This window comes from Callospermophilus lateralis, unplaced genomic scaffold (genome assembly GCF_048772815.1).
Source record: "Callospermophilus lateralis isolate mCalLat2 unplaced genomic scaffold, mCalLat2.hap1 Scaffold_63, whole genome shotgun sequence".
NCBI classification, from domain to species: domain Eukaryota; kingdom Metazoa; phylum Chordata; class Mammalia; order Rodentia; family Sciuridae; genus Callospermophilus; species Callospermophilus lateralis.
The window spans coordinates 11,667,119-11,679,437 of NW_027514713.1; the positions used below are offsets into that span (position 1 = coordinate 11,667,119).

The 12,319-nt window shown below is 34.8% G+C and overlaps 1 protein-coding gene across 1 annotated transcript in view; it reads right to left on the bottom strand.

Annotated features, from left to right (window-relative positions):
- Positions 1 to 838: 838 nt before the first annotated feature.
- Positions 839 to 12,319, bottom strand: part of LOC143389688 (transport and Golgi organization protein 1 homolog) — a 39,789-nt gene continuing 28,308 nt past the window's right edge. Inside the window, exons 16-29 of the mRNA XM_077108379.1 lie at positions 12,232 to 12,287; positions 12,053 to 12,143; positions 11,740 to 11,881; positions 6,722 to 6,823; positions 5,790 to 5,850; positions 5,626 to 5,661; positions 5,482 to 5,549; positions 5,271 to 5,371; positions 4,950 to 5,087; positions 4,109 to 4,177; positions 3,929 to 4,005; positions 3,732 to 3,803; positions 2,163 to 2,325; positions 839 to 1,152 (exon numbers count right to left, since the gene is read on the bottom strand). Of these exons, the coding sequence (XP_076964494.1) occupies positions 839 to 1,152; positions 2,163 to 2,325; positions 3,732 to 3,803; positions 3,929 to 4,005; positions 4,109 to 4,177; positions 4,950 to 5,087; positions 5,271 to 5,371; positions 5,482 to 5,549; positions 5,626 to 5,661; positions 5,790 to 5,850; positions 6,722 to 6,823; positions 11,740 to 11,881; positions 12,053 to 12,143; positions 12,232 to 12,287 (1,490 nt within the window). The remainder of the gene's footprint in view (positions 1,153 to 2,162; positions 2,326 to 3,731; positions 3,804 to 3,928; positions 4,006 to 4,108; positions 4,178 to 4,949; positions 5,088 to 5,270; positions 5,372 to 5,481; positions 5,550 to 5,625; positions 5,662 to 5,789; positions 5,851 to 6,721; positions 6,824 to 11,739; positions 11,882 to 12,052; positions 12,144 to 12,231; positions 12,288 to 12,319) is intronic.

A 12,319-nucleotide genomic window follows, 5' to 3' on the forward strand; every position in this document is an offset into this window, starting at 1 on the left:
TGTTATAATGCAATAATGGCAAAAGCAGTAGAACTTCAGGTCAAACAACTCTTGCTACTAATGTAAACTCATTCTCAGAAAACCATTCTCACATGGACAGTGGTTAGAAAAAAGTACATGAATGTGCTACAAAAATAGAGCCACAAGACTTCTCACAAGTAAAAGAAATTCCTCTGTATAAGTCCACAGTTGACCAAGGTCCAGCCTCCTTAACAGTGAGCAACAGGAAATATACTGCCAAGTCACCATCTTCAGTTCTGAGAGTGAGTTTACATGCTTCCCCAATGGCACAAAGTCTCATGACGATCCAATGAATCAACAGACACTTGGGAAATATTAATAAACAATTTTTTATGAACTATTACAACAAAGAACTTCAGCAAGAAGGAAAATGAAGTTTATGATCTTTGAGTAAACATTTTTAGCGTAACAGTCTCTGCGACCAGATAAAGAGAAAAATTAAGCTTATAAAACACCATTTCTCTGTTATCAACTGGAATACACTAAAAATAGGATAATGGAAATACATGTTCTTAAAGCATTTCCACAGGAAATGTCCATAATTATGACATTCTAAATCATTTAGCAATTGTATATGCTACATTAACTAAAACAAAGGTATTCCTTATTGCACATTTTAAAGTTGGAAGGATACTCTACTTTAAGTGGGGGATATTTAGGGGGAAAATATTTTGGCTCCAAATGTATACTGCGCCAAGGCAGCTTCATTCTAAAAACATAAACCATTTAAATAAACTTTTATATTTTGAAGCCAATAATCCTTCAACACAATGAATAGTTCATAGTCCACTTTCTGACTAAGTGTCAGAGGTTAATTTTATGGGCCCTGTTTTAAGGCCTGTGAACAACCCTCACTACTCTGAGAATCAGGTGTAGGTGGAGGTTCATCTTTAAAGCCTGAAGACATTAAGTCTTTGGCAGCAGTTGGTGGCCCATTGTCTTGGGGACCATGAGTTGGAGGTGGTAATGGGGCACCAGGAATGAAGTACTCTCTTGGGCCAAATGAGCCTAAAGGTCTAAATGGTGCAGGTCCTGGAAAAAAATCACGAGGGTCAAAAGGCAAATCCCATTGTCCAGGTGGAACACCTGGTGCATATTCTCTGAAGCCTATTGGTGGACGCATAACAGGACCTGGAAAATAAAAAGGAAGTTATGTAAATACCCAGAAATTTCTGAACTTGGGTGATTTCAAGTATGTTAATATAGTCTTTAATTTCTCCCAAGCCTAGAACATCAACTGGTGAACATCCTGACTTGCCAGATGAGGCAAACTGAAATGGAACAAGTTTAGGTTATAGCCTGGCCAACCAGCCATGAAGCAACATATTAAGGATTTAAACATGGCTCTACCTAGCTCCAGGCTTATCTTTTTCCTTTCCCTACTATATAATTGCAGAATTATTTCTATCTCACAAGAGCTCCATTTATATTTGGAAGTACTATATTACCATGACAAGATGATAGATTATGAAATAAGAACTTTACTACATCAAAGAAATTTTGATAAAAGGAAATCCCACTATTTATTACTGTATCCATTAAAAATTTATGAAGTATTTCAGAATGGACTTTACACATGCCATCAGAATCAAGGTGCATGCCCTCCTGGAAAAGGCCTTCCACAGCCACCTAATTAAATCAGCAACATTTATTAGGTCACTGTTAAATCCTCCTCTTTAACACTTCCCTCTGACTTTTCTCAAGGTAAGGAGGGTTTGACTTTTCCTTTTCTATATTCTATAACCTACTGCTTATGCATCCATTATGGGTGATTACAAACTTTATGCTATAGGATTTTCATATCTGTGACAAAATTTTAAGTTATGGCATGTGTCTCATCCACCTTTCCATCTATTGCAGTGCATATCAACATATTTTCAACAAACATCTGCAGAAGTAATATTTCTGGCTTTTCTCTATATAGCCCCTTATACTTGTCTATGAGATAGCTATTGCCTATCTCAGTATAAGATTATGTAGTGTCCCATATGTCCCAGAAAACTGGAGGAAAAGTTAAAATGTACTCAGCTGTATCCTTTCATTGTTAAGACCTGAGATAGCAACCAACTGTTTTAGCAAGCAATATAAATGAAAGAAGAATGTGATTTAGAAGTCAATCACTACTGTTCAGATCATCATACCAAATGGTGGAGGAATTGGCCGAGGCCCAAAAGGCCCACCGAGCTGAAATGGCGGTCCATACCAAAAGGGAGGTGGTGGAGGCCGTCCCATCGGGGGTCCCATAGGGGGGCCCATGAAGGGTACCCCTGAGAAAGGAGGGGGCCCTTTCATAGCCATATTAACCTGCAATTTAAGATTGGAAAGCAGTTAAAAGTTTTAAAATTCCTATGTATTAAGACAAAGTACCAACACCGATAAAAGCTAAAACTCAAAACAGGCACCTGTCCACAGAACACCATCAGTGCAACAAAACTCTACCCACCCCTCCTGTGTATTCCCACTGACAGCTTACAGAAGTTAGAAGGATTCCACAAGAGGGAGAAGTTTGTTACTGATTATATCTGCACAGGAAAGGGAAAGGCAAGAGGACTGACAGAGGTTATTAACAGAGGTGATTTCTGACCAGTATGTCATGCTGTATTCACTACAACCTATCTCAAAGGGAGTCCCCCCTCCCCATCACTTCCCTTTCATCACAATAGCTCATTACTTCCATATTAAGAATGAACAGAATAAAATGAAAAATCCATTCTCTACCCATGTAATAATAGCTACTATTCAGAGTATCTTCAGTAAGTCTTTCATATATTATTCAACCTCTGAGATCTTTAAGTAGACTGTCTTGTTTTAAATAAGAGGGAACAAAAGCAAATGGATTATCATAATTGTTGAAGGCCACACTGCATATTAAAGGTTCTCAATCCCAGGTTTGCCTCCAAGCCATGCTTTTCCCACCTCTACTCCTCTCTAACAACGGGTCTTTGCTCTCTTTTAAATATTCTACTACAAAGGGGTTTGGGGGTCTTATCTAAGCTGCCCTTAGATTGCTCCAGAGATGTATATTCCTGGAATATGTATACACTGGAACTTGAGAAGTATTTTCCAACACAATGCTATATACACAAATTAGGAAGACAAGGCTTTAATATTTACTTTCATTTACTGTACACCATTTGAGATATTGATTTATCATTTCCTATGAGTAGTGGGTTTGAAACTAAACAATTAAAAATTTATTTTATTATAGAGCTGCAGAAGACCTACCAGATATAATAACAACACAGTTACAAGAGAATACACTTATGTGAACAAATGAGACCATTGCTTGGGACTGGCTCAAGAGGTCATTTCAGATTATCACTGTTGCACTGAAACAGTATTTCACTTTCAGAAAATCTGATACCAATCTAATTCAAATTACTCAAAATAGGGTTTGCTCAAATGGAGGAATTCTTAAATAGCATTCTTCCAAACAAAAATAAAAATGATGAATTATATAATTTATAATGAATTTACTTTGCCTTAGAACATTCAACACAAAACACCATATAAAGTTAGAGTGATAACTTTTCACATTCTGTAGTTCATTATAGTTGTACACACTTAAGCCACATTTCCAAGTTAAGGAGAAAAGTAAGCTCAATATTGCATGCAGTTTAAAGCAAGAAGATCAGTGTCATGCTCTGAATATCCTTCCCAGAAATGCACAGAATAAAACCCAATTCAGTTCTCAACCTCTAAGTACTTACTCCAACTGGATGCTCAGTCAAAGAAGTAATGGTAGAAACTGAGGGGGTCTCAGGTTCTTGGGGAACAGTTTGCTTTTTAAAAACCAAATGGGATAGTACAAATAGAACACAAAGAAGGATAAAGCAAAGAGCAAGTACTGTAGGAAAGCTACATGTTCCTGCACAACCACGTGATTCACAGTAACTACAGAACTTACCTTGCTCTCATCCGTCACCTTAGCTGGAGAAGAACTTCTGGAGCTGCTGTTCATGTGAGCTGGAACACATCCTGGGTCTGTTAGAGATCAAAGAATGGATTCAGACTTATTCTAACATGAAAAGAATAAAAATCCTGCATCCACAATTACAGATTCTTTGAAATTACTTGGTCTCTTTACCAGAGGCAACGGGTTTCCCAGATGCCTCAGAAGACCATTGAGTACGAGGTAAAGGTCCATCCATTGACCCTTGGGAAAGAAAGATCAGAGCCCTTGTATGTATTTTTCAGAAGAAATAAACCACTGGTGGACAGGTCAGGGTTCAACAATAACTAGAAAGCAACATTAAAAATGGGTTGCCCAGGGGTTGGGGTCATAGCTCAGTTGTAGTGTTTGCTTAGCATGTGTGAGGCACTGGGTTTGATTCTCAGCACCACACCATCTACAATTAAAAATATTTTTTTTTAAAAAATGGGTTGCCCAATACGTAAATCACAATTTATGAAGAGACTTAAGTAAAATAAAGAACTGCCTTGGGTTGATAGAACAGCAAATTAATACATACTGGTCCTAAACTTTTAGCTATAGACTTGAAGTATGTGTAGGTTGGCTTTTCTTTAGTCTGTATAACCTGACTTCCAATCTTACCAAGACTACAGTCCTATTTAGAATTGGAAATAAGACTCAGTATTTCATATTGGAAATATGTATGCTACATAAAGTTTAAGGCTACTTTTATAATATTTGGGAAAGGAACACCATAGAGATTTAATTTAAAGATAAAGGTTTACACTTCACAGTGTAAAATTTAAAAGAAAAAAACAATACAGGGACCTCCAGAAAAAAAAATGTTTTCTATTCTAGAAAAGATTTTACAGAAATCATTCACTAAGATAAAGTAAGAAATTATCTTCTATATATTGTACAGGCCCAAATTCTATGTTTTCATTAGAATATTCAAAAGGGAAAAAAAACCAAAACCTTGAAGCAGTTTACTATAAATCAACATGTGAATGCTCACCAAATCCATTTCTAGGCATATCTCTTTGATTAAGAGTAGCAGAAGGAGGTCTCCCAGTTGGCTCTGCTGTCAGTGGAGGGGAACATTCTCCACCACTCACGGGGGATGGACCAAAAGAGCCATTATGGCTCAGTGGACCTTAAGACAACAATGCCGTGTTACTACTTTAAGGCAGCCTTCTCCCTGACACCAACCCCCACACCTCCCGCTTTAGCAAATCATTCAGATTATTTCATAACCTTTACGCACAGAAATAAAAAGTAATTTACATACATTCTGCACCAAGAAATAAAATAGCTCCTTTTACAAAGTTCTCCCTACCTCTCCGAGGAGGATTTTGTAAATTTGGTCTCCCCGGCATTGGTTTTACAATCACAGGTTCATCTTGCCGCATTGCCATCTTTTGGGTCATTTCCAGTAGTCTTGAATATTGAGAAAGAATGGGCTGAATTATGAAACAGCAATCATAGATAATATCTAGCATAACCTTAAAACACTATAAAACATACAGTAAGACACAAAAATCACATACTTCTGTCTCAAATTAGCAGCTTCCCTTTTCTCTTCAGCTATAGCTCTTTCTGCAGAACGAGCTTTGAGCTATTAAAGAGAAAATATTCAAATTCAGTTGCGGTAGGCTATGCAAAAAATAAAGAAAAGGGGGAAAAAATCTTACCCAATTATCATGAGCTTTCTTCTCATGCATAGCAATCTGAAAAAGACAACACATTAAAAAAATGTTTTTAGGGACTCATTATAATAGCCTATAATTGTCTGTATTAGATTGTCTGTATTAGATATCAAAGAATTCTGCAACTACAGGACAGTATTAATTACTACCTGGTTTTTAAATGAGCGCTCAGTTTTCTGTAATTCTTCTTCCAACTCTTCAATTCTCTGCCTAAGAATTACAACAATTGAATACAATTTGAAACATTCTGACCATTTTCCCTTTATTCCATCAGCTATACTTTTAAAGACTTTTATCATACATAAGAAAAACATTTCTATAGTTATATGAATCCAGTGTGATCAAAACTAATACTACAGGCCAGGTGCAATGCCACATGCCAGTAATCCCAATGATTGGGAAGCTGAGGCAGGAGGATCACAAGTTCGAGGTCAGTCTCAGCAATTAAGTGGGAACCTATGCAACTGAGAACCTGTCTCAAAGTAAAAAAAAAGGTCTAAGGATGTAGCTTAGTAGTAAAGCACCAAAAATTAATAAATAAATAAATAAATAAATAAAATAAAAACCTAATACTAATAACTTCTTTATCATTTAATTGCTAGAGATTCTGAATTGATAAATTATAATTTATAATTATAACTTAACTGTTCATCAGTGTGTTCTCAAGTAATTCTGCTAGAAATATCTTCCTCCTTAAAACTTTTTTTCTTTTTTTCAAATTATATCCATAGAAGATTTCCAAGGTCTATCAAATGCCACACTTTTGTGTTTCTTGATATAACACACAGAAAACTGATTTCTTAAAGAATTACTACAACATACAAAACCCCCAGAACTGTTTGCATTGACCAAGTTCCCTATGGTCTTGCCCATTGGCTACAAGTAAATTTTTGTTAACATTTTTCATTTGTTAAGTTGAAATTTATTTTTTCTCCTGTGTGAAATGAATGTGTTCATATCCTCTCGTTATTTATACTTCCATGCTATTTTCTTCTATCTACATAATGTAAAAAAAAGATTAAAAAGAAAGCTAACACTAATTCATTAGACATTGACACCCTCCTTTAGAAACTGAACTCACTTGTAATTTTTAACTTCCTGTACAGCGGAAACCACCTTTTCATCTGCAGCTGACAGCTGCTGCTCTTTTTCTAGTCTCTCACATTCTTCTTGACTCAGTTTCCTAAAATCAAGCCAGTTATCAAATCAAAAGTTTTCCTTTGTGAATATCACTTCCCACAATTCTATAAAATGCTTAGGCACATAAAATGGGAATTCAAACCTGCAATTTCATAAATCAAACTCTGGCAAATCACATACATTTTCTAACTTCTCCTCTTAATTCTCTACTTACCAGTAAATAAAATAAATGTGAAAACAACATGTGCCCCAAGGGCAAGTCTCCTGTGTGTAAGATGATAAAAACTCACTTTACTTCAATGTGGAAGATCAGGACTGATCAACTTAACATAATTAATCATATTAGGATAAAGCAGGGGATAATTCTTTTCTAGTTTCTGCCATGGGTAGGACACTAAGTTTATCTTTGTCATGGAGGAACTCTTTTCTCAATCCAAGACTGGTACCATAATAAAGATATAGTCAGTCAAAGAAAAAATCTTCTAGAATATGTCTTTTAGCTATGCAATTAACCACAGAACATTTTTCACACTTTAGATATCTATTTCAAAAGAATTGTAAATTAAGCAAAAAGACAAATCTGAGTTTTGATAATGTCTATCAACCAGAAAAAGAAGCCAAACTTACCCACTATCAGAGTATTATCTACTGACAAGTTTTAACTCTGATCATGAAACTCAAGATGTTCATCTACTGACACAAAGGTAGCCACATTTAATGATTTAAAAAATACTATTTTCTGCTATCCTTGTACTACTTTAGCCCTAGTTCCAATTCAAAAGATAATTAACTTGAAACTTAATTTTCCATAAATCAGAAGAACTACAGTAAAAAAGGATTACTGATACCAAACAGAAAAAGGGGATTATATATTCTTATATAGCTTCTCATTTAATTCTTCAGCAAGTATTTTATGAGTGGCTATAATATACTAGTTACCTTGTAAGATGCTAAAGAATAAAAGAGCTCACTGTTTCAGGTATAAATGATGCCTAAATGAATATAATAATTTTCCCCACTGGCTTAAGAAGGAATATGGAGAAAACTGAATCTTGAAGGACAGAGAGAATTTTGTTTCCAATTATCAAAGAGTTAGTCTGAGAACACTAAGAACAATCCAAACATCTTTATAAGAATATAAAATTGTGTTTGAAGGGATCCAAGCTAAAAAGTCAGTGAAGATATATGTATGTGGCCAAGATCCATTAGAAAAAGAAATCTCAGAATTACAAGTAAGGCTGGCACTTTAAGGTACTTTTCTCCTATTGAAGATAACACAAAGATATGAGTCTGAACCAAGCCTTCATTAAATTTTTGGGCTTAGAGGAAAAAAGAGGCTACCAATAAAGAGACCCTTAATAAAAGCCCTAGCCTTTGAGTTTAGATTAGAAAGTACTGCACACTTAAGTTATGAACAGGCAAAAAATCCAAAAGGAACAATACTGAAACATTGAAAAGACAAGTCATTTTTGAATTATCTTAATTGCTAAGTTTGAAGTGACAATCTTACTAAAGTAACCTCAACACTTTTCTATAAGAAGATAACTTCGTCTCATCTATAATTATCACAACAATGTTGGCCAATCAAAACTGACCAGGCACTCCATAAGACAAAATTCTGTGAGAAAAAATCCCACAGAAAAGTGGTATATAAGAAGCAGTGAGTTCCAAAGCCAATAGTAGCTAATTCCCAGTCATCTTTATCCCCTGCAGTCCTTTATTCAGACCTTTTGTTCTCACCCAGACTCTTCCTGTACTCTTGTCTAATGTGCAGGCAACTCACTGTCTCACAACCCAAGTGCCTGGCTAGGGAGGGTTATCCACACATGTTTTAAAATCACTGTGGTTTATATAGTCAAAAAAGTAAAGTCAAGATTATGAATTTCAGGGCTGGGAATATAGTTTAGTTGGTAGAGTGCTGCCTTGCATGCACAAGGCTCTGGGTTCAAACCCCAGCACCACAAAAGAGGAAAAAAAAGATTATGAATTTTGTCAAAGGATTAGAAACTATAAAACCAAGAAATAGTTGGGTGTGGTGACCTACCTACAGTCGAAGATACTCAGGAGGCAGAGGCAGAATTATGAGATTAAAGATAGCTTGGAAAGCAGTAAGACCCTAGTCCCTTATGAGAAAGAGCAAGGAGTCTGGGGAGGTAGCTCAATAGTAGAGCACATGGCTCAAGGTCCTGGGTTTGAGCTGTAGTACTGAAATAGGACTGGGGTTGTGGCTCAGTGGTGAAGCACGGGCCCCACATGTGTGGGGCAATGGGATCAGTCCTCAACACCACATAAAATAAATAAAATATTGTGTCGGGCTGGGGATGTGGCTCAAGCGGTAGCGTGCTCGCCTGGCATGCGTGCAGCCCGGGTTCAATCCTCAGCACCCCATACAAACAAACATGTTGTGTCTGCCAAAAACTAAAAAATCAATATTAAAATTCTCTTTCTCTCTCTCTTAAAAAAATCCTATAAAAATAAAATATTGTGTCCATCTACAACTAAAATAATATTTTAAACCCTGAATTTTTTAAAATCCTAAACTCAATGAATGATTTTAGCAGCAGATTTGGGAAGTAAAATAAATCCTAGCGCTTTTAACACAGGTCAGAAGAAAATATCCAGAAGAAGTAAACCCAGAATGTAGGAGGCAGGGGAAATCAAATTCTAATATGCATTATTATAATCAGAAGAGAGAATGAGGTAAAATCAACATTTAGAAAAAGACTCGAAAATTCAAGAAGTGTTTAATGGTCCCAAACAACATAACTGAAAGAGGAAAAGTGGGTGGGGTGGGGAAAACTACACCTAGGCACTTCCCAATACAACTGTTAAAAAAACAGAGAAAGGACTACAGAAACTAGCGGAGGGATAAGACCAAACAACAATGATAATGGACTCCTTAAAGAAAAAATTTAAAACAGATGGTAATTAATTGGATATTTTAAAATTGCTAAAACTAAGTAACAGTCAAAATTCAGTAGCCAAAAGAAAGATCCTTTAAAAATGGAAACTGGTTTTAACTCTAATCATGAAGTTCATGTCAACCTAATACAGATTATAAAGGTAGCAATATTTAGTGAATAAAATACTATTCTCTGTTTATCCTTGTACTACCTTTGATACACTAATCAAATCTATCATTAAAGGACAATGTTCAAATAGAATGAAAATAATTTCAAATGAGAAACCAACAGTGTAGAATGCAGAACTACAGAAACTTTAAATATGTGTATAAATTGAATGAATGTCTTGTGGAGTTCACAGTATATGAAGTACTAACATACAATGCCACAACAGTTATCTGATTCAGGAGCTACTTAAAGCCCATAAAAAAAATAATAAACCTATTAATCTATGTCAGGTTTTTATTAAATCCAGAATATATACCATGGCCTTTAAAATATGAGAAGATGAATAAAATTATAATTATATAATTATAATTCCATTATAATATATGATTACATCAAGCTTATACAGGGGATGAGGAAAATAATTAAAAATATTTAAACTATTAGAAAGATACAAGGAAGAAAAAAAGAACAGGTCATCAAATAGAAAGCAAATTCTTCATAAACCACAGGCACATATTGACATGGACAGACTTATATTTTAGAAAGTCCACTCAAGCGGCTATAGAGAAAACTACTAAGAATTTGAAATAAGTTATATACAAATATAAAAAATGGAGAATGAAGACAGATGATCTAGGTTAGAAACAGAAAAGATGACAGAGGCATGAACTAACATAGTACCTGGGGATGAGTAAAAAGAGTACAAACCACAGATGATGACTGAATAAATTTTGGAGGAGTTGAGAAAAATAGTGCTACAATTTAATTGCATTACAAAGAAAATTAATTGCCATTTAGGTCATTCAGATTACTAGTAGGGACAGAGAAAACAAGTGTTCTTTTAAAAAAAAGTGATAAAATGAGAAATGTTTCTTTGAAACAGGCCAAGAATTTAGAACTGGCCTGAACAAAAATTTGAGATTCTAAAAAGGTCGCTTGGAGATCACAGAATTTTAGAAAAGTTAATGGAAAGGTTTCAATATTTAATGCATTAATTAGGCAACAGAAGTCAAAATACCTAAAAATAGTTAGGTCTGTAAGAAGGTCTGTCTTTGCTTTACAATATATATATATATATATATATATATATATATATATATATATATATATATACACACACACATACATACATACATACATACATACATACATATATATATATGCCAAAGAGTAAAATCAGGTGCAAACAAATAAAATCTGACACAACCTATTTTTAGAGAATTCAAGTATTTTTGTGGATTAAAAACTTCAAATGAACTTTCAAAAAATAACTAGCTCCACACTGAGAAGATTAATATATAAATACATACTACAAACAAGTACTTCTGTAATCATAACTCCTAAGGTCCTTGCCACAGTTCAATTTTGTGTGAACATCTGAGATATTCAAGTACAAAACTTGTACCATCAATAAGTAAATATTATTCCTTTTTGAAGTTTTTATTCTACTAAAACATGTCATTCCAAAATCACTCAGTGTTTTTAAAGGTCCAGAGTTAGAGATACAAGTTCAAAACATTAGAATTACATAACTGATCACAATGAAAGGTAATTAAAATAAATAGGGGGATCATAGAAAGGGTCTAGAACTTTGAGAGGTATTTCCACATCAGTGACTGTTAATACCATTTTACCACTTCCTGCCTTCATATGAATTTGACAATTGATTACGATGTCCTCACAGCCTTAGTTTATGGTTCCAACTACCTCAGGACTCTTAAGACTGACGATGGAAAGAAAAATGCAACTTATAGGAAACAAAACACAAAGGAAAAAAGACAAATCTCTACTTATTACAACTAGAAGAAATTGTAAATAATCTTAAGAAAAGATAAAATTATCTATTAGTTCACACAGTGATAACAATAACAAACAATGAAAATCTTACTTTTGTATTGCCATCTCATCTTTCTGGTAGAGTTCATTTAAAATCTCCACTTTCTGCCTTAGAGTTTTGCATTCCTCTTCCAGTCCAACTTTAGAAGACTGTAGTGAATTGCAGTCACCTTCTTCTAATTTCTTTATTTGGTCTGTAAAGGATAAAACAGCTTATCTCTATATGTGTACAAGGACTTAAGAACTTGTTTGAGGGAGTAGTGCCAAGAAAAGTAAGAAGCATGAAAGCAAGAAGCCATTCTTTATCTTTCCAATAAAATTTTAAGTCTTTCCAACATGGCAATTTCTTCTCAAGAAGAACCCACCTTCTAGATTACATTTTGTGGACATTGAGGCTCTTAGCTTAGGTTGTAAAAGTTTTAGATCCTCTTCAACTACTGATATTGTAGTTTGTGTCTAAAAATTGCAGAAAAGAGAGGTATTCTTAAAAGTGAGGCACAGGAAGAATTCACAGGCACTATGGGACTCTTACAAAGAACTATACCCGAGAGACATCCATCATCTGCTTAATTTGATCTTTGATCTTCTCATTCCGATCACCTAAAAAACAAAAGACTTTAGCTTTTTCTTTC